The sequence below is a fragment of the Embiotoca jacksoni genome, unplaced genomic scaffold (genome assembly GCF_022577435.1).
Source record: "Embiotoca jacksoni isolate LCO1_2020_lvr unplaced genomic scaffold, fEmbJac1.0.p SCAF_6, whole genome shotgun sequence".
NCBI classification, from domain to species: Eukaryota; Metazoa; Chordata; class Actinopteri; family Embiotocidae; genus Embiotoca; species Embiotoca jacksoni.
Genome location: NW_027185414.1, coordinates 14,302,219 through 14,328,620, shown reverse-complemented (window position 1 = coordinate 14,328,620; position 26,402 = coordinate 14,302,219). Strand labels below are relative to the sequence as shown.

The 26,402-nt window shown below is 40.5% G+C and overlaps 1 protein-coding gene across 2 annotated transcripts; it reads left to right on the top strand.

The window, feature by feature from the left end:
• Positions 1-3,212: 3,212 nt before the first annotated feature.
• aldh1a2 (aldehyde dehydrogenase 1 family, member A2) lies at positions 3,213-25,902 on the top strand. Of its 2 annotated transcripts, none has more exons than XM_069174223.1 (13): positions 3,213-3,464; positions 11,375-11,479; positions 12,033-12,173; positions 12,563-12,692; positions 14,744-14,805; positions 15,525-15,653; positions 17,212-17,325; positions 21,736-21,838; positions 22,489-22,673; positions 22,811-22,975; positions 23,379-23,536; positions 24,534-24,608; positions 24,856-25,902. In XM_069174223.1, exons 1-13 carry the CDS (start codon positions 3,348-3,350, stop codon positions 24,926-24,928), a joined length of 1,557 nt encoding a protein of 518 aa, XP_069030324.1. In that variant the 5' UTR covers positions 3,213-3,347; the 3' UTR covers positions 24,929-25,902. The 2 variants fall into 2 exon arrangements, with proteins under 2 accessions (XP_069030324.1, XP_069030325.1); XM_069174224.1 differs by lacking the exon at positions 3,213-3,464 and adding an exon at positions 3,597-3,661 and having other exon boundaries at positions 24,856-25,899.
• The last annotated feature ends 500 nt before the right edge of the window (positions 25,903-26,402 follow it).

The window sequence follows — 26,402 nt, the reverse complement described above, 5'->3', positions numbered from 1 at the left end:
TGAGGGCGTCTCAGAGAGAGTCGGTGCAGGTTGTCGCCTCCCACTCGGTGCGCTCGGACCGTGCAACCCTCGGCAGGCTGACAAGCACGTTAAGCTCTCTGCATCTGTTTCCTTTTATCGCCACAAGGGGTCTACTTTTTATTACAATATGGACTCCACATTAATACACTGCCTTCCAGATCGTGCAGTTGGTGGAAATATTTGTTTGGATCCTGTTTAAATTCAAATTTGTTTCTAGATGCAAAGCACACATTTGCACCCTGGGGAGACATTAGACATGCGATTTTAAAATGCCGTTATAGCACTATATTAGAATATCCTCAATTAGTTGCATACCTTGACGAGGAGATGAAATACCAAACAAACAATTAAGGATATTTTTTTGGATGTAGATCAATAAACTCGCAATAATAAAGACTCGTGGACGGACTCACGAACAACGTCCCATAGGAAATGAGAATTAAGAAAGCAACTGTTGTCACATAAAATATCCTCTATACATTAAAAGTTTCAAATATTGTCCTGTTACACCATTAAAATTCGGCTCACCGATGGAACTGTTCTGTAAAAAGTCTTTGCTGTATTTAGCTCTGATTTGATACGTTTGCCAGTAAAATACAGGCCTAAAGTAGATTTTCTGTTGTTCTCTCAGAGGTCAAACACAATTTAGTGGAAATAAACTCTTTGAACGGCTCAGTGTAAATGAAAAACAACAAAAATACACGCATATATTTTATTTTGTATTAAAACATTTCAGGTCCATTGAAAGCTTTTTATATTTGAGATTATAGTTGGATTATCTTGAACAGACGTTTATGGGGATAATGTGCTTTTCTTTTTTTCTATTTTGTTCTCTATTGATCACAGAGCATTGTGCTAGCGTTCATATTTTGTAAATAAATCAGAGTAACTTCAAATGATATGTATATATGCTGTGTCTAATTTTTATTTTTTTTATTTTTAATTTTAAAAACGTTTTAAAATCATCAAAGCAAACTGGACAAAAAAAAAATCCACTGTTGAAATAAATTCAGGAAAACTTATGAACATAAATATTATTTAATGCAGTTTGATATTCATATAAACATCAGGGTAATTTCGCCACCGTGAGAAATGTTTGCTGAACATTTTGTGGGTCAGTGCAGATAGTCGGTTTTCACGCGCTTTTTCTTTCTAGTTTTTGATTTTATTTCTATCACTGTAGGGTCATGAAAATGCAACTGTCCAATGTGTGCAACACACAAAGTAAACGTTTGGGTTTTTTTGTTTTTTTTTAAGGAAAAGAAGAAAAACCTATGACAGGCCATTCATATTTTCTCTCTATACAGGTTTAAATGTTATTTAGAACTTTATTGCTGATAAAGTCACAACAAAAATAATGTCTCAACTCTAAAAAGTCACCAACTCTTCAACTCTTTCCGGTTGTCTGCAATAGTCTGTCGTAGATATGTTTTAAAACTTATCCGGGCAAAGGATCAGAGACCGTGCGTGTCGGGGAGACTCACTTTTCTTTTGCCACGTTTGTAAACGTTTCTCACTCAACTTCCTTCATGCTGTGAGCCCAGATCAACTTCTTCCAGACATCCTGTCAGTCATATTTCCATTTTGCATCGTTTCATGTTACCATCAACACCCAGTTCAGCTTATTAAACCGCTGATCCTGCTAGATAATGTGCAGATCTCATCGGATGGGAGTGTGACCCTGCAGTGTCCGAGGCTCGCTTCATCCAACAGAGGGAGCTCCATGAATACATTTGAAGATGCCGACCGAAGTTTGTCCCACCGTCTCCCCGGTATGTCTTATCTTCCGTTCACTGCGCTTTGTGAAAAGGTGAGGCGACAGGCTGAGGACGGGATGTTTTGAATCCATTAATCAGTGTCACCGTTTCAGGCACGTCCTCTTTGATGTGAAACAGACACTTTGAGAGTGTCGCCCATGCTGTGAAAAAAGGGTGATGTGCTGATGGAGAAAAAGCATCCTCCGGGGATTTGCAAATGATGTGCCTACATCTGTCTCCAAACTCCTTTGTCCTGTCAAGAGGCTCAGATTATGAAATCTAAAATGGAAAGGCTGGTTCAAGTGGATTATTAAACCTGAGCTTGCTAAAATAAGATAATTTGTATTAACCACAGTTCTTTATTAATTTCCTCGTTCTTCACATTTTTCACAATCTTTAATCCACAAATGAACATTATTTACATCTTTACCCGCAAACTGCCGGCTGTTGTTACCCGAGTGATTTCATTAGAGTGTGAGCCTTTGTTTCTGATGTACTATGGTTTTCTTTCATTCCTTTAGTTTTCTGAGACTGGCTCGCTCACAGCTAATTGGGGGATGTTTATTGAGGAGGTTTAAAGGAGGCGCTGGAAGGAATTATCACCTGCGGGACAAATCTTTGCCAACAAACCCCCAGCAAAGTAGCAGCAATCCCTGTAGTTTACATTTGCATATGATCTCAGACCTGTGGGGAGGTTGTGTCAGGCAAATAAGACTACAGTCAGGGTGATAGCGAGCCGAGAAGTGTTCTGACACCTTTATCCACTTAGAAGATGGTTGATAATAGTGTGAGAGTTTACATTTAGATTTTAATGCATTTGTGTGATGTTGCTTTGTTAACTGCCGCTTCCAAGGAAAATAATTAACTTTTGAACTACACTGAAAGTCTTTAATGTGCTCAGAAACATGTAAATGTGAATACTTAGCCTACAATTGCATGTCAACAGGGCAAACTCCATCTGCAGAGGAAGATCATGCGATAAGCTCCAGAGCTACTAAATGGACCTTGTGAGAAGATTATTTTGCCAAACAAATAGTTATGTTGGCTTCATTAGGCTATTATGCTTCAGGAAGTTTGAGTAACTATAGTCTGTTTCATCAAAGGGGCCCATTTAGAAACTTTTTAGCCAAATGCGTAAAGTTACCTAATGGAAAAATAGTACTAAATTATTATTTCTATTGAGTTAAGATACTTGTGATTGATCAGTTCCCAACTACTTTGATAATTCATGGCATTGAGTTTGAGCATGATATGTGCCTATTCAAAACTGAATTAGTGAAGAAAAGCGTCAGCTGTTGGTGAGTGAAAACAGTGGAAACTGAGTGCACCGGGAGTGTGAGGTGGGTGGGGTGGATGTGTTCCTCCTCCTTAACACGCATGGCTGAGGTCGTTTATGTAAATGCTTGAATTTAATTTTCAAAAGGACAGCCCTTCTCTTTGCCCAATGAAAATGAACCGCGGCTGACACCTGGCTATAAACCCAGGAAGGAGCCCAAAATCCCAATCAGAAATCCGCTGAAAAACCCCCGAGAGAGGCGCAGCAGGCAGACGAGTGGAGAGACGGCCGTGATGACTTCCAGTAAGATCGAGATCCCCGGAGAGGTGAAGAGCGACCCCGCTGCTCTCATGGCATCCCTCCAGCTGATGCCCTCACCGGTGCCCAACCCGGAGATCAAGTACACTAAGGTCTGTTTGTCTTCACACTCCGCCGCCGACCGACTCGAGTTTGCTTTCTGCCTAACAACCCCGCTCCTGCACGCAGGATATGTCTGATCTGAAACCAAAACTTAGAACTCTCTTACAACCAAACGGAGTCTGTGGGTCAGCAGCTGAAGCTTCAGTGTCAGACCTTGATAAACTTCTCACAACAGACCTTTATAACTGTAAGTAGCCTACGGACCTGGATCACTGACCGCTGCACGTTTTTAAGTCTCGATAAAGTTTTTTTCATCCGCACGTGTTCAGTGTAAATTATCATTACATCATCCATAACTCTTGCAAAGTGTTGTAATTAATGAATAATGTATACTAAATATAACTGATATAACACTTTTTATACGTATTAAAGTTTGTTTGTGTTTTGGTGGTACCACTTTAGGTGATAAATACAACAAATTGACTCCTTGAAACAATTTAGTTGATTTATAATTTTATTAAATGTGAGTATTTGCTCAACTGCACAGACCTAGAATTAATTGATTTGGCTGGTAGTTATAATTGCTCGTGCAACAAAATGGCCAGTTCATTTTTTTAATAGACGCAGTAACGTAGGCTACTATTGATAAAGAGCATGTCATAGTTTGACCGTGTTGTGTGCCAGACCGACTACAATTTTATAACAATGAGTCACGTGGTCATTTTTTCCCCACTGTTATTATATTATTTTATATTTGTGCCACGTTGCACCTGGAGTGCAGCTTCACTGAGGACCCAGGCCAACATCATTTCAGGTTACTGTGGGAAGCCAATTAATACAACATGTTTTTAAAGGGACATAATAAGTAAGTAAGTAACTAAAATGGTACTTAATCCTGCAAGACTGAAACCCAAACTTTCTGTCTTTAAATTATTCCCATATGACTAGGGTATAGGTGGGTTTTTTTTTTTATATATTTATTGAGTTGTAAAGTTCTTAGTTTGCTGTAATTATTTTGGCTCACAGTCATAATAGGCATCAGTACCCCCCGCCCCCCACCCCGGCCTCCCAAAAAAAAGAAGACGAAGAAACAAATACAAAAAAAAAAAAAATCCTCTCAGCCTGCTCTATTTTCTTTTTAATGACATCAGTAATGACAAGACACTTAAGTCCAAAAAAATTACACAGGTCAGACTATTTGAATCAAATTATTACAAAACAAAAACTTAGTTTAAAGAGTAAATGGTTTAGAATTGAAATGTGTTTTGTCAAAAATGTGTTTTCAGGGCAGTTTTCGGTTTCTCTGAGTGTGTGGGTGGGACACACTCAGAGAAAGAGGATGCAACAGCTGCAGAAAGAAGCATGAGTCAAACAAAGAACTTGATTCAATAAATTTCAGTCATGAAACAAATGTTGCAAATAACCACAAAAAAACCCTGATAATCTATACTTTTTGTTGCCGTGATAAGTAAATAACAGTTAATATACTTTTGCAAAAACAAGTACATTAATACAAGTCAATCTCATTTCAAGCGTTCTACCTTTGAATGTGAGTCCTCACCCACAACAAATGTTGATCCACTCACATTAAAAATAGCCGTCATACAAATTGTATTGTTTCTGTTTGATAAATTGTCTTAAACATTTTGATAGGTTTTTTTTTTTTTATTCATGCTCCAATTCATTCACTTTCAAGTAAATTGACATCATTAGTTTAAGATCAGGTCTTGGATTGTTGTAGCGTTAACAGTGATTTTTACTTCGTCAGTCTTAACAGTCGGGGTGTAGCCTGCTGCAATTTGTTGATACTGAAAAGGTCCTTTGGCTGTTGAACAAGTGTTTTTATGATTACAAGATAAAAAGGGCACACACAGGACAATTTAATGATAGCGTGGTGGAAGTTCATTCACTGCTATAATTGCTCTGTGTTAACACATACCTCATGGTTTTAAGTGCAAAGGGCATGCTGCTGCTGCTGCACCGTAAAGAGGACAGTACATGTTGCATAGGCTCTGTTGTGTTGCAAGATTTCCATTCCTTCACAGTGCAGAGTGTTGGTTAAAAGGGTGGAAACAACGGTGTACAGGAGGAAATTTAGGGAGCGACTTGGTGAATTAACCCCCAGGAATTTGGATCATCCAGTCCCTGTTGGTTTGGTGGACATAGGGGGCAGAAGGGCCCTGATTTATGGGCACCCCTGGCGTGGGCTCTCCTCACACCCTGTTCCTGTTCTCCACCCTGCTAACTGCAAAGGAAACAGCCAACGTTGTTCTCTGATATTGTCCTTTTTTCTCAGATATTGCTTTTAAACTGATGTATATTCAGTACATGCAACTTTTCTGCAATATGAAACTTTTTCTAATTTGACGAGTATTCGAACAATCTTGACAAATTTTGTCATTACCTCAACGTGACTTGTCTTTGTTTTGCAATTCAAAGATGTCCCTGGAAACAGATATGGCTGGTACAATATCAGGACTTAACAGATGTCGTTCTGCAACAGGGAAGCGTGTGATTAAAAAAAAAAGGGTAATTGCCCCTTGTCCTTTTCACCGAGTCACGAACTGTTCACCATCAAAGACACGTATGATTGTATCAGTTGAGATATCTCCCTTCTGTATGCATCTACATGAAAAAGGGTAGTTCTTATATTAGTTAATTCATTTCCCCGTGATCATTTTTCACACACACTTTCTCTTGTTGCTAAAAGCATGAGGAGGAAGGTTTTCTCTGTGTCCCCTACCCCCACTTTTGTATCGCTGGAAGAGTCGAACAGCTGGGTTACAAGACAGAAACAGTTTAAAGGTTGATAGGACCACAAAGGAAGCCATAAATAAGAGAGCGATGATGGCTATTTATTGATGTTTTTCACTTGTGGCAGAAGCGGAGAAGAGAGTGTTTTATGTAGAATTAAGGAGAGAGTTTTCCTGCTCTTTTTAGCAGGTGATACATCTGGCCTTTGTGGTTTTTCACACTGTTCAGTGATAATGAGTTGTTAAACGAGACACTCAGAGGGACGGATTTAACAAGAGTGGAAATAAAAGCATGGCTTTGTTGCTTTTAGCTGTGAAGGAACAGTCTATAAAATGTTTTTTGCGTGGTAAAAATTCAAGTGAAAGTTAGAACATGTTCAGCCTTTTAATTTGACATAACAGAGGCTGTTGTAATGTCTTTTTTTTTTTTAAACTAAAGAAACTGCTTCAAAAAATGAGCGCAGTTAGTCAACTGATAAGATTTTGAATTCAAAAAATCTTTTTAAAATGTGTCCCAGTTTGTCTTTATTGTTGCACTAAAAAGGGTGATAACATAGAAGATAGTGCTACAAATGTAAAGAAGTAACAAGTACCAGATTCAGGGATCACATTCGGTGGCCTTGTTCACTGTCAGAGTTACAGATCTCCTAATCTAATCAACAGTTATAAATTTTCTTTGTTGCTTTGCTCATGGTGGCATTAGTGCACTTTCACCATAGGAACCGATGTGCAGAATCTGTCTGCTGAAGACCTGTGTATTTGTAAAGCAGTCTGTGCAGAGACATCCCCTCAGTTTGGATGAATAAGAGGCTCCATCAATCTGTCACTGATTGAGATAGTACAGATGGAGTCTTGGGGCTCCCCGATGCTAGGTGCTGTCCACCGGGGTGTAAATTATGACCCTGTCTCACTGTGTGGGTTAGTGGCCCTGCCTTGCCCGAGCCTGACCTACAGTTCTGGAGTTTTTCACTTCAAAACCACCATCTTACTGCGATCAACATCAAACAGAGTCAAAGTTAGTGGATACTGTGCAACTAAATGATTTATCACAATGAGCACAGCGAGAACTCCTCCCTTCCTTCTATGCCTTTGCTTACACAATCTCCTTGTTCGGACACACATGGCCACATACTCTCTAAAACACATCTCTTTGATTGTGACAGGCTAAGTGTGCACTGCCATTAATATGTCCATCGGTGTGAAATGCCTACTTGTGCAGCGAGTGTAAATTATCATCTTAGCAGACACGTCAACATCGTGTCCCCTGTCTCTTAATCACTGTTTAAGGAAGAGCAGTGACAGCGAGGTTACCCTGTTAACTTCCCATACGTTCGGTCTGCAGCCCTCTTGACAAGAAACGTGTAAATCCTTACGGTGTCATTATGAAAAACACTTGGCCACATAAATCTATTGGAACGAGTGAGCACAAGATACGACAAAGACGGGAGTGCTTATCTGGATGTTTATTTGTCTGTGGAAAAGCATTATAAATTACTTCCTCTTTGTCCACACTAATCCCAGGAGTAAAACTATGTAAAAACCTTCTTTAAACACTCCCTTGACCTGAGATTTAAAGAATGGTTAAGTACACAGGAAACCCATCAAACCTCAGATGGTAAAAAAAACACCCACTAGTGAGAGGAGAGGTCAGTTTTATTATTGATTCATGAAAATTTAACTGCATGTAGCCTGGGTGTTTTGCTCTGTGTTTTATCAGGACTGTAGATTGTGTTATCATATATTTTTGTGTAGTAAATAATATCCTATTAAGTAGTGACAACAAGTTTCTTTTTGGGCGTTTGCCTCAACTCAGATGTGAAAGTGTTGGGTTTCATAAATTCGAAAAGAAAAAATGACTGACTACCAATTTGAAATACGCATTTTTAATTAAGAATCTGACCTGAAATTTTGTTAAGCAGGTATCTATTTTGGGATTTGGAAAAACATATTAAGAAAAAAAAAGTTGTTTGTAATTAGCTTGTTTCTCACATGACTTTGGAGTCAGGAGGAAGAGCTTTAAGGAGTTGCCCACACATACAGACGAGACAAAGACGTTTGCCAGTCGGTGACAGCGAGGTCGCCCTCGCCAAACCCAGGAGCGCAGGGTGGCATTGTCTGTGGGTGTGTGAATGAAAAACATGAAGGCTCCATGGTGTCAGACATGTGGAGAGGAGTAGGAGAAAAAACACCAGCTGGTCTCCACTTTCACATGCTCTCCACTCTCTTGTAACAGTAGTAATTATAAGAGTTTTGAAACCCATCCAGAACCAGAAAGGAAATAGAGGTCCTGTGATAGGGGAGGATATGAAACTTCCTGAGCAGACGAGTGTTGCAGGTGCCCGTAGGATTTGTCTGGCTGTGGAATTTTGGCTTGTTGTGTATAAACACACACGTATGCGCACACCCCCCCCCCCCACCCGTCCCCCCGCTTTACAAAATAAGACGAGAACTGAGTAGTCTTACATATTCCTTCAGCCGTTAGCATCTGAGCTGAAGAGCCAAACAGATGTTTTGTTGGCTGCAGAAAACATTTTGGCGTTTCTTACTTCCTATTGCAGTTCAGGCGGAAAAAATAATGAATGATCACAAATATCACGCACAGTTTTGTTAAAATGCAGGACATTAACATCCTAGTTTTTTTTTTGTTACAAGATGAACACGTCTTGATTTTAATTTAGCATGCGTGAAACGTTTGGTTTTGGATGACGCGGGAGCCAATTTGTAGCTGATCTGAAATGAACAGAAAAAGTTCAGAACGTGTTTGTTCACATCGTGTCTCATCTTTTCATCATCGCCACGGCCAGGCTCTCACTGAATGATGTGATTGACAGCTTTTACAGAAAAGCATGGGAGTTGCTAAATGTTTGCAGCTGTCCTGTGACCCATGCACAAAGTCCTGACCCATATGCTTACTGCTTAACTCTCATCCACATCAGGCCCCTCATTATGCGTCAGGCGTCACATATCGCAGCTCCGTGTCAATTTTAATGCTTGTTCAAATTAATGCGGCGGCATAAAAATGTGCAAAACTTTATGTTTCAAAACTTTTTCATACCTGCAGTTTAGAAAATATCGGATAAGTCAAGTACCGGCTTAATTGTAAGAGTAGGAACATGTTTACTTTGAGGATGTTGTTTTCATTTCTGCAGTTTGTGGATACTGAGTTAATTCTACTGAGTGGCTGTGCAGACTTTCATAAACATGCAACCATCATGTGATGTGATAGTAATGACCCCGCCGGGAATGGGAAAGAAAACACTATTTGTTATTTGAAAACATGCACCCTTGCACTTGTTTTTTCATCCTTGCGTTCTTTGCCCCTCGTCCAAATGATCCTAAAAGCAATTTTAAGAAACCTTGAGAGTTGATTTACGTCTCTGGCCTGTCATCTTAATCAAGTCTCTCAATGGAACGAAACAAAAGTCTAACACCAGTCCGAGCCCAGCGAGAGGGCCGAGCCAAGCGGCGGCTGACAGTTGTCCTTTTCTGGCCGTGATTTAGGTGGGGCCTGCTCCACTGTTCTCGTGCTTCATCCGTTCTCCTTTAGCAGCATCTTGTGAGAGGGGTTACGCCATGCATAAAGCTACCCATGGTCTGCATTCTTGCTCGGACTGTTGAGGCTGTCAGGGGGCTCCTCTGATTTAGGGCGCCCCACTTCAGTGGCCCCTATAAATTTAAAAACTAATTCAGTGCTCTACAGGACTTTTTGTTTTTGTAGCTGGCCCTCTGCTCCTTATCGTTACTGACAATTTTATGAAGTGCTCTTAATGAGCAGCAGATTAAAGGTGGCCTCTGATGGAAGGCGCCTGAGAATACTGAGCTGGTAGAGAGAGAGAAGCCACTCTGGCCTGCATCTAACTGTGTGTGTGCTGAGGTGTGTGGGGGATGGTTTGGGGGTGACCACTACAAAGGAATCATAGAGGAATGGGCCTCTACAGTATTGCTCTGTTGAGTGGTACACACAGATACTGTACACCTTAAACATCTGCATGTGAGTTAATCATACGCAGAGTCCACATTGTGAGGCACTGAGCCGTGGGAATGAAGAGGAGGAGGGAGGCAGAGTGACTCCAACAGTTTTCAGACTCCTTGGCATTTTATACCAGCCCGAAAGTAAACACGGCGAACAGTTTACAGCCAATTAAATAGTACTTAAAGCCCAGCGTTTATGGAGGTAAACATGTTGGAGAGTTTAGGGAGGCTAAGGCCAGTGGGATACTTGAACCCTGCTCTCAGGTTTGCTCTTGGTGCATCAGAGCTCCTCTAAAGTCAAAGGACGGTAAGAGCATATGTATACACAGAGGGATTTGTGCCAGCAGATGTTCTCCTTGCACACTATCTATCAGACAGACTGACAGCCATTAAAAACAGTGTGTGAGTAGTCTGCCTAATGAATCTAAACATGTCATTGAGGAGGGAGATTTTTGTTGCTGACTTATCATGCAATAAGATATATTTACCATTTCAAATCACACCTTGCATTTTGTTCCACTTCTCCTGAGGGCAGCTTTTATTTCAGTGACATAACTCTGGTTTTTGTGATTGTGTAAACATTTATCTTTCTTTTGGTCTTCATAGATGTTGAATATGTCCTGTTTGGAATCCCAGGCGGTTGTTTAACGGAAGACTTGCTTTAACGCATCACAGAAACCAAGCGCAGCACGTGTTTTATGATCTCGTAAACGAGCAGTGATGTTGTGAAACGTGTGTCTGTGTGCTTGGGGGTGGGTAGGTGGGTGGGGGTCTTGTGTCTGATAGGGATTTATCTGCACCCCCACTCCCACCCACCCCCTTTGTCTGGATGGTGGAGCACTCCCCAGAGAGCAATGCTGGACAGGCAGGAATCTCTGTCCAGATTTCCCGAGATTCTCCCATATCCCTTACACAAGAGTGCTGGGCCTGCTGCCTGAGAGCTGTTAGTCTTTCACAGTCTACAAGCACATTACTGCAGCCAACATGTCATGAAATCATTACTTTCGATAACACAAGTATTCACAAAATAAAAAAGGTAGTCATAATATCTCACTCAAGCTCAGTATGTTTGCAAAGTCAAATAATTCAGTTTTGAATAAAATATCTAATGTTTTAATAATCATTTTGTGCAATTAATTTGTTAAAAAGCAAACACATCTACATTCATGACTTTTAATCTCTTTAACATGAGTTATTGTTTCCTGAAATACTCAAATCTGCACTTTCTTCTGCAGATTTTCATCAACAACGAGTGGCAGGACTCTGTTAGTGGGAAGGTCTTCCCCGCCTGCAACCCGGCTACTGGAGAGCAGATCTGTGAGGTCCAGGAGGCAGAGAAGGTAAATACTCTGCAGCAAAACCGAGGTTGTAAAAGTAGCACGACCAGACGATATGAATTCTCCTGCATTGCCAATTTTATTCAAGTAATGGTACTTAAAGTACATTTTGTACTCATTGTGCAAAATGTCCCTCTTCAGTTTTATATTAGCATGAGTGTGGATCATTAACGAAGCATTGATTATGTATTTTGTGCTGTGGATTATGTTTCATAGACTGATCAAATGTTTTGCAGACAAACCTGAACAGCAACTAGAAAATATTCTGAAATGGTAGTAGAGTATAAAGTATCACAAATTGCTTGAGTAAACATACTTAACCTTTCTATCACTGGTTAGTTTGACAATAATAAAAATCCAGTTTTGTTTTTTTCTGATCACTGTGACTTGAAGTCTTGCCTTCAGTTCAGATTTCCTTTATTTCATCAGGGTTCAGTTATTTAATAGTAAATATGCAGACATACTTCTGAAGTGGAGAAACAGATTTCATGAGTCTAAGGGACAGCAAGACATTTGATTAGCTGACGATTGATTGAAATGTTTCTGTTTCATGAAGGCCGATGTTGATAAAGCAGTGCAGGCGGCTCGGCTCGCCTTTTCTTTTGGCTCCGTATGGCGAAGGATGGATGCGTCTGAGAGGGGTCGACTGCTGTCCAAACTAGCTGACCTGGTGGAGAGGGACAGCGTCTATCTAGCAGTAAGTGGACACAAACTTTTAATTAATACGAAGAAAGGTTTTTACACACAATCTGTTTGACGATTCCATCAGTGCACTGAAATTGTACTTTAACTTTTGTCTGTTTATTTTCTTATTTTCATTTAATTCAATGTTTATCTTGGTATTTAATACTTTTTAGGCCTTCTGCAAAGCACTTTCTGTTGCCTCTGTGTTTGAAAATGCGCATATTTGCTTTGCCTTATAGAGAGCGTATAACTGTAACTGAGGGGCTGTATTTGCAGTTTAGTGTTATCTTAGTGTCACATTTCACCCTTGGGTGAGTGTAAAGGATAGAAAGGTATGGAATTATGTGAGGATCACAAGGTTATATCACATATTTCTCATACGTCTACCTCGTCTCTCTTCAGACTATTGAGTCGCTGAACAGTGGGAAGCCTTTCCTGCCCACCCTGTTTGTGGACCTCCAAGGAACTATAAAGACACTGAGATACTTTGCTGGATATGCAGACAAGATCCACGGCACGTCCATTCCAATGGGTAAGAGCCCTTTTTGAGTACTACAGCAGAGTTTCAGTGAAATGGACTAAAGCAGATTGGTGATGAGGAAGAATGGTGGTGGGAGGTAAAAGAAACAATTAGTTGGATTGGAGTTTTCCTTTGGAGACATTTTAGAGATGAGAGGTGTTGTTTTGGTAAATTCCCAGGCTGGTTATTGGTGCTTGTATTAAAAACTATCAAATACCATCAGTTTGTTGCTTTATGAGATTGTTAATCTTGTTTACTTGTTAAGGAATGAGTAATGCAATTTTTTTAGGCCTCCTGGGAACAGTTGAAACACAACTCTTAAATCTTTTACATTGCTATGACAAACTTCTCAGCTAATAGTTAGCTTTAATCCATAGGATTGACTGGATGTATCTGACTGCTTTTTGCCAGGCAAACTTGGTAATATGAGACTGTGAGTAAATGAAAACAGTAAAGTTGTGGACGGGAAAAAACAAAACAGTGAGCTGAAAGATACTAAAATTCTCAGTTGAACTGTTCAGAACAGCAGGTAATTTTCCTCTGTGGGTTTATCATTATGAGAATTACACATTACATCAACTCTTAATGTAAAGCATTTCAGGAGTGCAACTTTAAAGTTAATATAATAGTAAATTTGCAAAAAGGTTTTGCCACAAGCATCATTTTATTAATGTAAAACTTGTGCAAACACCGCGTTACTACACTATAAGTCATAGCTCCTCTAAGAAATTTGGTGTTTGGGGGATTTTGCAGAAAAAGTACGCCTACACTCAGCAAAGGAAGGTAACACATTGTTAATCAATGCAAACACTTATTGTCCATTTATTGTCCCGAAGAGGCAGCCGCCAGTGTCGCCCCTCTAATGCATTTGAATTTGGGGGTGGAAGAGGGGAAAGTTGGCTGTCTGTTTCAACAGGAAGAAAAAAAGAGAATAAGAGAGAGGACATGGGAAACCTCCTGATACCACTGCATTGTCCCTCTCAAAGCTTCTCTTGTACACTGGTGCCAAACCAACCATGGTGAGCCTTTTCCCAGGGCTTTGGTTGAAGCTTTGTTCCTCTTGTAGACTTTCAGAGGAAATAAACAAGGGTATTCCTGTAGCTGCAATGATGTAAGTAATCGTGTTTGTTCACCTGCAGGATGAGGTGCAAGACATCAACAACGCCGTTAGCATCTATTTGTCTTGCCTGTTATGCTGAGATTGTGGTGTTAAATTTGATGAATGGGGAGTTTCATTATGTGGAGCATCTTTGGCTACACAGTTTGGTATCGTTTACATTGCTCGTTCCAAATTGAAATATAAGTCATTTACAAGCGTCATACTTTCAAACAAGCCTCAAAGAAAATGTCATGTCTACCAGCTTCATGGATTCATTCCGCAAACAATAATAGTTTCCCAACATATACAGTACGTTAAAGTTAAGGAAAAAGTTTGACATATGGAAACTTTACTGTAGTTTCTTGTCCATTGTCATATTTTTACTGTTTCCCAGTGAAATTTAAGACATTTGTCTTGTCATCTTCCACTGAAAATTCCAGTCCAAATGCAACATTGGGCAATCATCAGCTGACCACTGTTGTAACAAATTCATACACACATTTCTCAATATGAATTGTTTTTATGGAGAATGAACAAGCATGGCACACCCTCAGTAAGTACCTCCTTTTACTCAAGTAATGCAAGAGGAATGAACAAACCTTTCCAGCATAACACCCATCTCTATGACCTAAAACAGTTACACACAGGCCTGTGCTGTTGGAGGCTCGAGACGAAATGTAATCTCTCACCAGGGTTGAGGAACCAGGAATGTTGCCTGTGGATTCATTTACAAATTAACATGTTGAGTCAACAACACCGGGGGTGTCAGGTGTTGACAGTTTTCATGTGTTTGAGTTATTTTTCAAGCTTTTTAGTGCATGCTAAAGCTAGAAATGAATAACATAGTTTTCTCTTTGTGTGTGTGTGTGTGTGTGTGTGTGTGTGTGTGTGTGTGTGTGTGTGTGTGTGTGTGTGTGTGTGTGTGTGTGCGCGCATGTGCTTATCTGTGTGTGTTCCTCCACAGATGGAGAGTATCTGACATTTACCAGATATGAGCCCATTGGAGTCTGTGGACAAATTATCCCTGTGAGTATAACCCTTCCTACAAGTGACATCCACAATTGATACAAATGAACATAGAAGAGTAGAAGAAAAACAAACTGATAAGAGTGAGTTGGTTGAGTTTAAGAGAGATAGTGGCCTGTTTATTGCATTACATTTCCCAGTAATTTCCAGACAGTCATTGTTTATTCGGGTAAATCCTGCTGGTAAACCCTAAAAAAAAAAATCACCGTTCCGATGAGTTTGAGTTATAGGAAATGAGAAGTGAGGAGCAGAAGAGTGAGCTGAGGGATTTAACATGGTGGGTTTGAGGAGAGTGATGAGAAAGGAGGAAAAGATCAAGGAGAAGGAGACATTGGTGATTGTGCAAGAGTGCAGAAAGCGTGTGGTTCTGTGTTGAGCCCCATGGGCTCCTGTGCAAAGCAGAAATAACACAGGCCTGTGTGTTGTACAGTGATATGGGTCTCTTGCACATGTGTTGCAATTTCCCGACTTTCTCAGAATACTGTGGGAAGAAAAAATACTGTACAAGTGCCGAGAACATTTTCTCACTTGACTATGTTTAGACAAAGTGAAAATGAGAGTAAGTGACTTAAGAGCGATGAGTTATTGAACTTGACTTGTGACCACCCAGTGTGTCAGATGCATGATGTCTTTTTCCTGCTTGTGTGTGTGTGTGCGTGCGTGCGTGTGTGCGTGTGTGCGTGTGTGCGTGTGTGCGTGTGTGTGTGTGTCATTCACAGTGGAACTTCCCTCTGATGATGACAGCATGGAAGCTGGGTCCAGCACTCGCATGTGGAAACACTGTCATCCTCAAACCTGCTGAGCAGACGCCGCTCACCTGCCTTTACATAGCAGCTCTCATCAAGGAGGTACACAAATAACAGAAAACATTTTATTTAGACAATCGAACGTTAGTACTTGACAGACTGATTCAGAATCCTTTACAGGTATCATTTTGCCAAGAACACAGTGTTCACTATGAGTCTGGGCAACACTTCATTTGGACTCTCCAATGTTAATGTAACCACAAGGTGACAAAAAACAGATGTTTAGCAAAGTATCAATTATCTGCAAAAATTTAGAGTCTGTAATCCTGATTTTGACTCTTAGGTTAACTTCGGCCAAGATGGAGCTAAAGTTAAAGGGTCAGTTCGTCTAAAATACAAAAACATTATTCACATTTTATGACTTGCTATTAACCTAACACAACTAAGGTCAACAGAATTTAATTTGTAGACCTTAAAGCGCAAAATTAATATTCACTCTAAAAACTCAGTGTGTTCTTGATGTGAAAGTGCTCTAGATACTTCGGATTACCCAGAAACTCATGGGGCCTGTGATGAAAAAAAGACATCACTTACCCGTACAAACGATACATGGACACTTCAAAGTAAACCGAATGTGCTGAGTAGCCGTTATCACTAAACAACTTCTGTAGCTCTTAGCAGTGGAGCTCCCCTCACTGGGGACTTGGAGCACCCGTCAGCTCAGCCACACACATGCTGCAAATGGTTTGCTGCTGAGCTATTATGTGCGTAAGTAATGTAATTCCATGTCAGAGATATCAGGAATTTGTGACACTGACATTATAGCTCATTCAGTGAAAAGAACTACAGACATGTTGACAAACTTTGGGCAGAATGGCTGCACCACACCACCGCTGGTCGTCTCTCCAAAATATAGTCTAACATGACAATCAAAAGAGTCCATTTAGCTCATTTTAGAGGAGCTATTATTGGTCGTTTGTCACTTGGTAACAAACTGCTCCAAATATCTAGCTAGCAATAAACTATGATGAGCGCTTAATCATGTGCACGTTTTAGTGTAATTGAACTAATAACTAATTAATAACTTAGCTTTGGGAAGAAAAAAAAGTGAATCCGTCAAGTTGTCTGCAAATGTTACATCTGACTTAATATGAACGTAATGTAAATGCTGACACATCATATAGGAGTGCTGAGACACGAAGAAAAGGACATATTACCACATCCAGTTCAGCTATTACAGTTGAGTCAACACAAAATATGATTAAGACAATTTAGTATATGGTCAATTTAAAGACAAAGTGAGATATCTGTGTAGCGGTGCATTGAAGTGTAGTTAGCGAGAGCAGCTGTGTACAATAGGAGTAAACACATAAGTAAGTTAAACAGGATTGGGACAATGCAGCATCACACGGTCCTGTTGTGAAATCAAATAATGTACAAATCTGAGTGTCCACATCCTCTCTGTGTTCCCCCTGTCCTCCCTGGCCTCGCCTCTATTTGGAGACTATCTGTCTGTTGCCCTCTTCTTTTTGATGTTCCCCCTGCTCTCTGTTTGTAGGGAGGTTGGGTTGGGTCCGGATTCCCCCACACTGCCTGTGGTTTTGCTTGGCTCTGCTGTCATCTCCGCTAACGCTTGTTTCCTCTCATATTGTTTTGACAGGCCGGGTTTCCACCGGGAGTCATCAATATTTTGCCAGGATTCGGGCCAACAGCAGGAGCTGCAATTGCTTCGCACATGGGCATAGACAAAGTGGCTTTCACAGGATCAACCGAGGTACTTTTCTCTCTCATGAAGTGGCTAAGATCAGCAGCTGCTTACTGCTCGCTTTTGTCATTGAACACAAGTGACACAGTGACCAACATGTGCAGAGCATAAGAGCGGACTGGGTAATTAGGAGATGTTGTGTGCTTGCATTGAAGTCTAAATGACAAACAAATGGGGTCTTACATAAGCTGCGTACCCTGTCATTACTCCTCATGACAGGGCTCTGATTTTATCTTGCACACATGCACATATTTGCGCTGTCAAGAGTATACAAACACGTCTCTGAAAACACTGCCTCTCATCTGTTTTCCCTCTGCTGTCTGTGCTGTATTAATGTACCTCCACAGCGCTCTTCATTTAACTGACTATTAGGACACACACAGGATGGAACCTTGTAGCTTTGCAGAACAGGGAGGCAGTTAATAGGAAACTAAAGGATGTAATGTGCCCTGTTAGGTGTTGAGTGTTCTGATCTGAGGTCATTCCTGAGGCCGGAGGGGACAGTATATCATTTATAAACGTCTGCCATTTCTACCAGACTGACCTCTCTGGTAAAACCATTTTCAACAAGCGGAATGTAGAGTTTATATTTTGATGTGAGAATGAGGTTGCAGAGCGGCTCGGGATCCCCTGAGGCGAGCTGGAGGAAGTTGCAGGAACAGGGACATCTGGGCTGCTCTGCTTTTTGTAATGACACATAGATAAGGTTTTCATTTGAAATGGATAGTCTTGGCATTCGGCCGACCAGTGGCGAAACGATCACTCAGTCTCTCAAAGACAGATATTCATGATGATAGGGTTGATCCCGCCCCTGCTGTTGTGTTCCCGCCAAAACAGGATGTAGCCGTTTGCAGGTTATGGTCGGCGCCATCTTTTCTGTTCAGAGACAGTTAGCTAAACTGACAGCTGTCTATTGGTCCATATAACATACCAGAAGAGGGGTGATCAAAAGGTTCTGCTCCTGTTGCATGTGAACGGAGCGCAGCTCCCCGACTTCCCAGGAGCAGAGGGAAGCAATGACCTTCATGAGTAAGTATTCCAAGTTTCATCGCTTGATCCACATCGGCACTTGAGTTAAACACGTTTTTGTGACCATTGGTCTGAGCGTATCTGCGCACATCAAATATTGTGTCAAACTCGGGAAATCAGCAACAGAGACCCTCTAAATGCTTCAGAAAATCTATGGCAATGAAGCAATGAGCCTGGAGGGGAGTTTTGAGTGACATTCAGGTTTCAAAAGGGGCCAAACGACGTTGTCCAAGACCGAAGATGGAGCGTCAGATCAGGAGCGCACGGTGAATTCCTCCCGCTGGGTCAGACAGTCAACACCGAGTTCTGCTGTGACATTCTGAGGTGCACATCACCTGAACTGTGGCGCGATGGCACTTTGATTCTCCTCCATGAGAATACGCCTGCTTACAGCGTGTTGAGAGCGGGCTCTCTAATCGCCGCCCCGACTTGCTGGATTTGGCTTCCCACAAATTCTTTCTTTTCAACATCATTTTCACTCAAACTTTGATGTGCGCCCTCTGCTCAAGTTGTAGGTGCACGGTGAAATTGCTGATGTGCCTGACAAGTGAACACAAAAACGTGTTTAACTCGGGTGCTGATGTTGATGAAGTGACAAAACTTTAGGTTTTAAAGGTTACATCTGCTCCGTTCACGTCATGGTGCTGCGATGCGTTTGCGTGCATCAGGAGCACTCTCTGAACTTTTTGATCGGACTCATACTGTTGTTTTATTGCTTTCCTGTACCTATAATGCTGCTGTAGCGAAAAAATTTCCCCTTGTGGGATTAATAAAGTAACCATCTATCTATCTATCTATCTATCTATCTATCTATCTATCTATCTATCTATCTATCTATCTATCTATCTATCTATCTATCTATCTATCTATCTATCTATCTAGTAGAAATATTGACCTCAATATTAATAGAAAATTAAGTAAACTATTTACTAATATTTAATCTGTAATGAAAGGCTTTAACATTGTGTCTTTTTGATTCTTCAGCCCAGTATAACATAGACATACATTTTCCTGTTGTCATAAACACTCATGTATTATGAGCACACCATCTTACATGACTGCACCTGCATGACTGTACATCTTCTCTGTTTTATCATCTCGTTGGGATTGAACATTTCCTTTGTAAGTGGCCCAGTTTTCTTTTTACTAGTTTTCTTGTTGTTTCATGTGATCTGGAGTCAATTACTGAGAGAATGAGCCAGTGTTGTCAGAGACGGCTAATGCCCAGACAGTGAGTCACTGCACTGTAGTAGCAGAGGTGGGGATACTAGCCACCACAGCATCTCCTCACATGGTGGAAGGTGGTGGAGTAGCTACAGGTGGATTTTAGGACCACAACTGATCCTCTTACTGACTCACATGTGGCTGTGAGTCCACATGGAGGAGTCTAGCAGCTCAGCGTGTTTCCTTCACCCTGAATAAACACACGCTAAACTTCCTTAGTCAGCCACTTTGTGTTTCCGATCAAAGACAGACAAAACGCATCAGAAAAAATGTCGGCAAGCCAAGTATGGTGTTTTTATGCAGCGTCAGTACCATAGCACAGCCGTTAACTCTCCTCTTGTCTTTTTTTTTTTTCAATATACAAAAAAGCAAATCAGACACGAGACGATAGTGAGACAAGATGAGGGGTTTTTTGGTTTTTTTTGGGGTTTTTTTGGACACTGAGCGGGACTTTTTTTGGCTTTATCTTGTCATTCTTCTTGGAAAATAAAACAGGCTGTATGAGTAACAGGAAGATGAATACTTGTTTAAGGTGCAGGATTGTGAGGGAGATGTGTGGGATTTCTCAGGCTCGTTGTCAGTCAAGTTAATGCAATACCTCAGAACACACACAAAAATTTAAAAAAAAAAAAAATCATTTAAATCAGCTAATTCATTCTTCAGTCAAGTCCTTAAAGTTGTGTTTCCCTAAATTTACCGTAAGTGAAATAGTGTCTTTTGTTTCCTGTGCAACTTTATCCTTCATTTTTTCACACCTAAAAAAAAAAAAAGATCTCGTACATATACTACAGCTGTCGCCCCCTCGTAGGCTCGGACTGACTCTATCAAACTTAAAGCAGCAGTCAGACATTTTGGGAATAACACGTTTACCTTCTTGTGAAGAGTTACACGACAACTGTAATGTCTGTCCAAATATAGGGCCAGCAGCTACTTAGCTTAGCTTAACATAAAGACCGGAAACCGGTGAAAACAGTTAGCCAGTCTCTGTCCAATGGTAACAAAACCAACCTTTTTACTTCTTGTTTTATGTAAATACTATGTACGAGTTTGTTTATATATTGCTGTGTTTCTTTTATATTTTGTCTTAATGCCTTACTTATGTCTCATTTAAAGCCCTTTGAGTTCCCTTGTTTTAAAAGGTACACACACAAAATACATTTATCTTACCTTACTTCTAAAGCTCACTAATTAACATCCAACCCCCCCTCATCAAAGTCACAGTTGTCATTTTGTAAGCTTTTGTACGGATTAAAAAAAAAACCGAGATACTAATTAGTGAGCTTTGGAGGTTCTGGTTGTTGGATTTTGTCACTGTTAGTTCGAGCTAATTCCTCCTGTGTTCAGTCTTTGTACAGCTCAGTACACCAGCTGCTGCCTCCAGCTGCATATCTGTAGTGGTATCAATGTTTTCGAACTCTTGGCAAGAAAGTGAATGAGCATATTTTCCAAAATGTTGCTCTATTCCCTTACAGGATATCACCAGTGGTTTTGCATGCTTTAGCCTATCGATCCAATTATTTATAGTTCACATCACAACTAACCATCTGCCAAACTTTATGTATTTTTGTCCGCTGTTTCAGGCATCTGTTGGTTTCCATTAATTTCTCTTTCGTATGAAAACCTTTTGAAAGAGTCTTAGAAACTTTATAGTATGCATTTGAAAATCGTAAAAATGTGATTCTTTTGAGCAACTGATATTTTCCTAAATATCTAATCAAGGAATTTTGTATCTGAGTGTGTTATTCATGGTTCCTAAATTTTGGTTATATGATAAGGAGAGAGTTGGAAATATGAAGATGAGGTAAAACCACAGAAAATCCCTGGTCGTCTTCGATATCAACACACCAGACCGTTTCATAGCAAACAACCTCACCACGTGGACACCACCCACACACCTTGTGGTTGCCTCTTCCTGCCCTTCACTACATATCAGATGCTGTTCCTGGCTGAAACATAATTTTGTTTTCCTGTTGCTGTCTTCAAAAGCCTGTAATAGATATTCACCCTGTGTGTTTGCAGAACTCATGTTTCAGCTGGCCGACCGGTACATTCCATGTTTGGAGCTAACCAACCTTTTTAAGATATTTAATGGGTCCAGCTGATTTACTGATCTGGCAGCAGGCCTGTATCTCTATAAGTAAACCTTGGATCTGTTCCCTCTGCTAGATCGGCAAGCTGATCCAAGAGGCAGCCGGGAAGAGCAACCTGAAGAGAGTGACACTGGAGCTGGGAGGGAAGAATCCCAACATCATATTTGCCGATGCGGATTGTAAGTTTGATCAAGTAATATTTTATCTGTAGCTTTATTTACCTGTCACCCTCACTATGTGGTGGGTCTGCCTCTATCACTGTTTTATTTATTTACTAATTCTTTGGGCCTTCAAATGGTGGATTAAAACACTCACTGACTGAGGATTTAAAAAATGCTCAGTAGCTCTGCAGTGCTATGAAAACCTCTGGATGGATGGGTTTCATATAAATTCTAAGCGGCGCACCAAACTAGGGGTGCCAAGGTTTTCAAATGCCTTCAGCAGTCGTGAGAGGGGCTCACTAAGGCCTGTAAATCAGGAGAATGGACTCTGACTCAGTCGGGTGCTTCAGCCGAGACCCATAAATCACAGGGGTCCGTTAACCCTTTGTGAACAACAGCAGGATCCTGTCTCTCAGGTGTCAGGTATCAGATTTGCACAGGACAGCTCCAATAACACTGCGTGCATAATGTTTTCTAACCAGATTATGTTTTTATGTGTGTGTCTGATGATGGTAGTTCTTAGTTATTTCAGCTAAAGCTTCTTTTTTTTTTTTTAAATGTAATTATTAGCGTTATTGCTGTAATATGATTTCCACGCAGCAGTTTCTTTGAATGAACAAGCAGGTTTATGTAACTACTAACTGACTCATATCTCTTGGTCTCCCTAGTGGATCTGGCTGTCGAACAGGCCCACCAGGGTGTGTTTTTCAATGCAGGCCAGTGCTGCACAGCAGGGTCTCGCATCTTTGTGGAGGAGCCCATATATGATGAGTTTGTTCGGAGGAGTGTGGAAAGAGCCAAGAGGAGGATAGTTGGCAGCCCCTTCGACCCCACGACTGAGCAGGGTCCACAGGTGAAGTGAACAGACTTAGTTTTAGGAATCTTCATTCGAGCAAAAGCTTTTTTTTTTCTGTCCACTTTCATAGTGTTTGTTTTTCCTGTCTTCTCTGTCCTGGCCTCCAACATAATGTGTGTCCTCCACCTCCACAGATCAGCCGGGAGCAGCAGAGTCGTGTGCTGGAGTTCGTCCAGAGTGGCATCAGTGAAGGAGCCAAGCTAGAGTGTGGAGGCAAAGCTCTGGGCTTGAAAGGGTTCTTCATTGAGCCCACGGTTTTCTCTAATGTGAAGGATGACATGCGCATCGCCAGAGAGGAGGTATAATGGGAAAGACCAGGGATTTTGATAGACCCAACACAAGTGACGCATGTGTATCTGTGTGAAAGGCACTCTTGGATAAAGTACTATAATTCTTAAATTAAAGGATTAATGCCAAAAAATGTCAAAGTTCTATTGTCGAAGTTCTGAAGTATTATCAGCAAAATATATCAAAAGTATATTATGTTAGTCTCCTCGAACGGCAATACCATGAAGGATTTCATGTTTTAGCTGGTCAAGTTGTCACGAATTTCAACTACTTTAAATACTGTTGGGGTCTTTAATCTTGTGTTTTTTTCTGAACTGCAGAAAAATAGATAACTAAAGCTGTGAAATAAATGTCAAAAATATAAGTGAAGTGCTAAAGTTTTTACTTTTTATTTTTAATCTCATCTCATCACAGATTTTTGGACCAGTCCAGCAGATCATGAAGTTCAAAACCATTGACGAAGTGATAGAGAGAGCCAACAACACAGATTATGGTTTGGTTGCTGCTGTATTCACCAATGATATCAACAAAGCCATGACCATATCCACAGCCATGCAGGCTGGCACTGTCTGGTGAGTTCCATCTGCTGGGTTTCTTTAGCTGCAATCAGTAATATTTTTCATGTGGGAAGTATCAACGGTTTCAGACTCCACCATCCACAAACTGTAACCTGGCAATGTGCCACTTTACCATCATACAAGCCACAAAGAATTGCTTTCCTTCCTTTTTCCTACTTTTTCCCTCACAGCTCAAACATTCAAGATGTTGAAATATCAGAAGTAATATTCAAGTAGACGACAACAACTCAAACCATAAATTGTAAATGTAAACGGACACCTTCATTTTATAATTTGTAGAAATGAAATGGTCATAAAATGTTCCTCGATGAGTTCACCCAAAATTATTTAGTTTCTTTTGTAATTACCTACAGATGGTTTTGAGCAGGGTTAAAAGTATAGCTAACATACAGCATCTGCCAGAAAATTTACACCACTTGTCAAAGTTGACCACAACCATCTGCTTGCTGAAGAAACATTATTCTACCTTGTCCTTCATCCTTGATGTCCTCCAATCACCATCCCACCACCATCACAAATACAAAACATGCAATGTAATATTTTGCTCCATCACACCATAAATCTGTTCTCTGCTCTTTCAACCTTATTTTCAGGAAACTGTATATTCAGATCTCTTTACTCTCCTGCGCAAACTGGTTCAAACACACATTTACACAGTTTTCTCTATGTGAAGGTTTACTGTCAGAGTTATTTCACACACTTTCCTCACTTCCATCCACTACTCAAACTTTCTTAATTCTTCCTCACAGCATCTTCTCACTAGTTCTTTCCCAGGCAGCTGTAACTTGTACATTCACAAAAAAACAAACTGTCAACAACAGCGTTTTTTTGCTTACAGTAACAGAATTATTTTATCAAGTTCAGAGGGTTTAAAAAATAGCAGTGATGATGACAACACGTTTTTACTTCAGCCTTTCTAAATGCAGCTTTAATTCGGCAAACCACCAGAGTGAAATACACTTGAGTGATCAATGTTTTGTGTATTTCCCAGGATAAACTGCTTCAATGCTCTCAGCACACAGTGTCCATTTGGAGGATATAAAATGTCTGGCAATGGACGTGAATTGTGAGTATGACTTGGTCGTCTGTCTGCTGAGTGTACACAAATTACCCACAATGTCACTAATACTGACTTTGTGTTTTGAAAACCTACTTTTCAAAATTGCTTAACATCACATCAATCTTTATATAAGAGGATCTTGCAATGTTTCTGCTTCAAGAGTCTCCAGCAGTGTATACATTATATTTATATGCTGCTGTCGGCCTCACAGTTTAAACAAACTGAGCAGCTTTGTTACTGCTTCCTGTTTCAGGGGAGAAAACGGCTTGAAGGAGTACTCAGAAGTGAAGACCATCACAATGAAGATGGTCGCCAAGAACTCTTAAGGTAGCCACACCTTTCTGGGAGGAGGTAGCGTCCTCCTCATCACTGTCCCGCCTCTTGTCAGTCCGTCCGCAGTGACAAACCACCCCGACTATCAAAACTAGTTATCTCCACGGTAACTGCAGGCTGTATCCACTTGCTGCCTCCATTCCCTTCATCAACTTGGCCTTTGCTAGCCACGGACAGTCAGCCAGTCACTGTCTAGCTTTCTCCACCCGCCTTAAATTGGTGGACTGCCTTTAGTCTTAACTGGCAACCACTGAACTACCCCAATACCATATACCTCCTCCACTAACTACACTAAAGCACTCTGTGAGACGATGGGGGAGGCTACTCTGACTGCAAAACCCAACAAAAACAACACCCTTCCCAGCTACTACACCCTGATCTTCACCCAGATGCTGGATGCTCAAAGACTTAGTGGCCGCACTTGCAATCGACCCTTTACTAGCAACTTGTTATGTGTGGGGAGGCAGTTTTTCTTTGTACTGTGCGGTATGATCGTCAAAACCTCATGTGTCATTGTACGCGAGCATGTCAGCTCATTCAAGACCACTGATGTTGTCAGCCTCAGACATGAATGGATGAAATGTTAATTCTGAATTTAAATTGATTTCTAATTGTCTTTGTTTATGTTTTAGCTCATATGACTTAACACTGTATGTCAACTTTTGACTGATGTAAACGTGAAAGATTTTAACCTCTTAAAAGCATTTTACTCTCACCTGCTAAAAGAGGAGTAGATGTATTTTAAACTTTATGTAACTGATTTTCATTGATGTCCATCTATGTTTATGTTTATACAATCATATGCTATAAAATTATAAAATGACCATGTTTTTTTTTTTTTTCTCAGTAAAAACTTTTTTCCTGGAAAACTTTTGGGTGTTCACTGTATTATAAGAACGTAGTATTCACAGTTCAGCTGTCTTTGTTGCTCGAGAGGTCACACTTTAATTTAGGCTGAGGTCACATATCACATGAATCAGTTGGGAGACAACTCTGCTGCTGAACCTCACAGATCTGAGTTAAACGATTATTAAATCATTAATATATGGAGTCTTCCATTAATGCAACTCATACCAAAATAAATTGGCTGAAAAAAATATTTATGTTGCGTATATGCACATTTAGTCATTCTCCTGAAGTTTGGGCTTCTTTATGGACATATTCACAGTTTGACAAAGGAAGACTGACCTGTTCTAATATCTGAGTTTAAGGCGTAGATTGATTGAGGTGGGATGAGTCGTGTGGAAGCCAATCGAGTTCCAATAGCAAACTGGATTGATGTGGAAATTTGAAGCCTGATTGCACAAACATTCAAAATGCAGACATAGGAGACATACTGTTTACTAACTGATGAAAGGAAAAAAATATGTGCATAAATTCATAGACTAGATTCTCATTTCAGGAATTTTTAACCAGTTTTATGGGGGGAAAAAACCCACTCAAATTCAAAGAGGTTTTTTTTTTTAA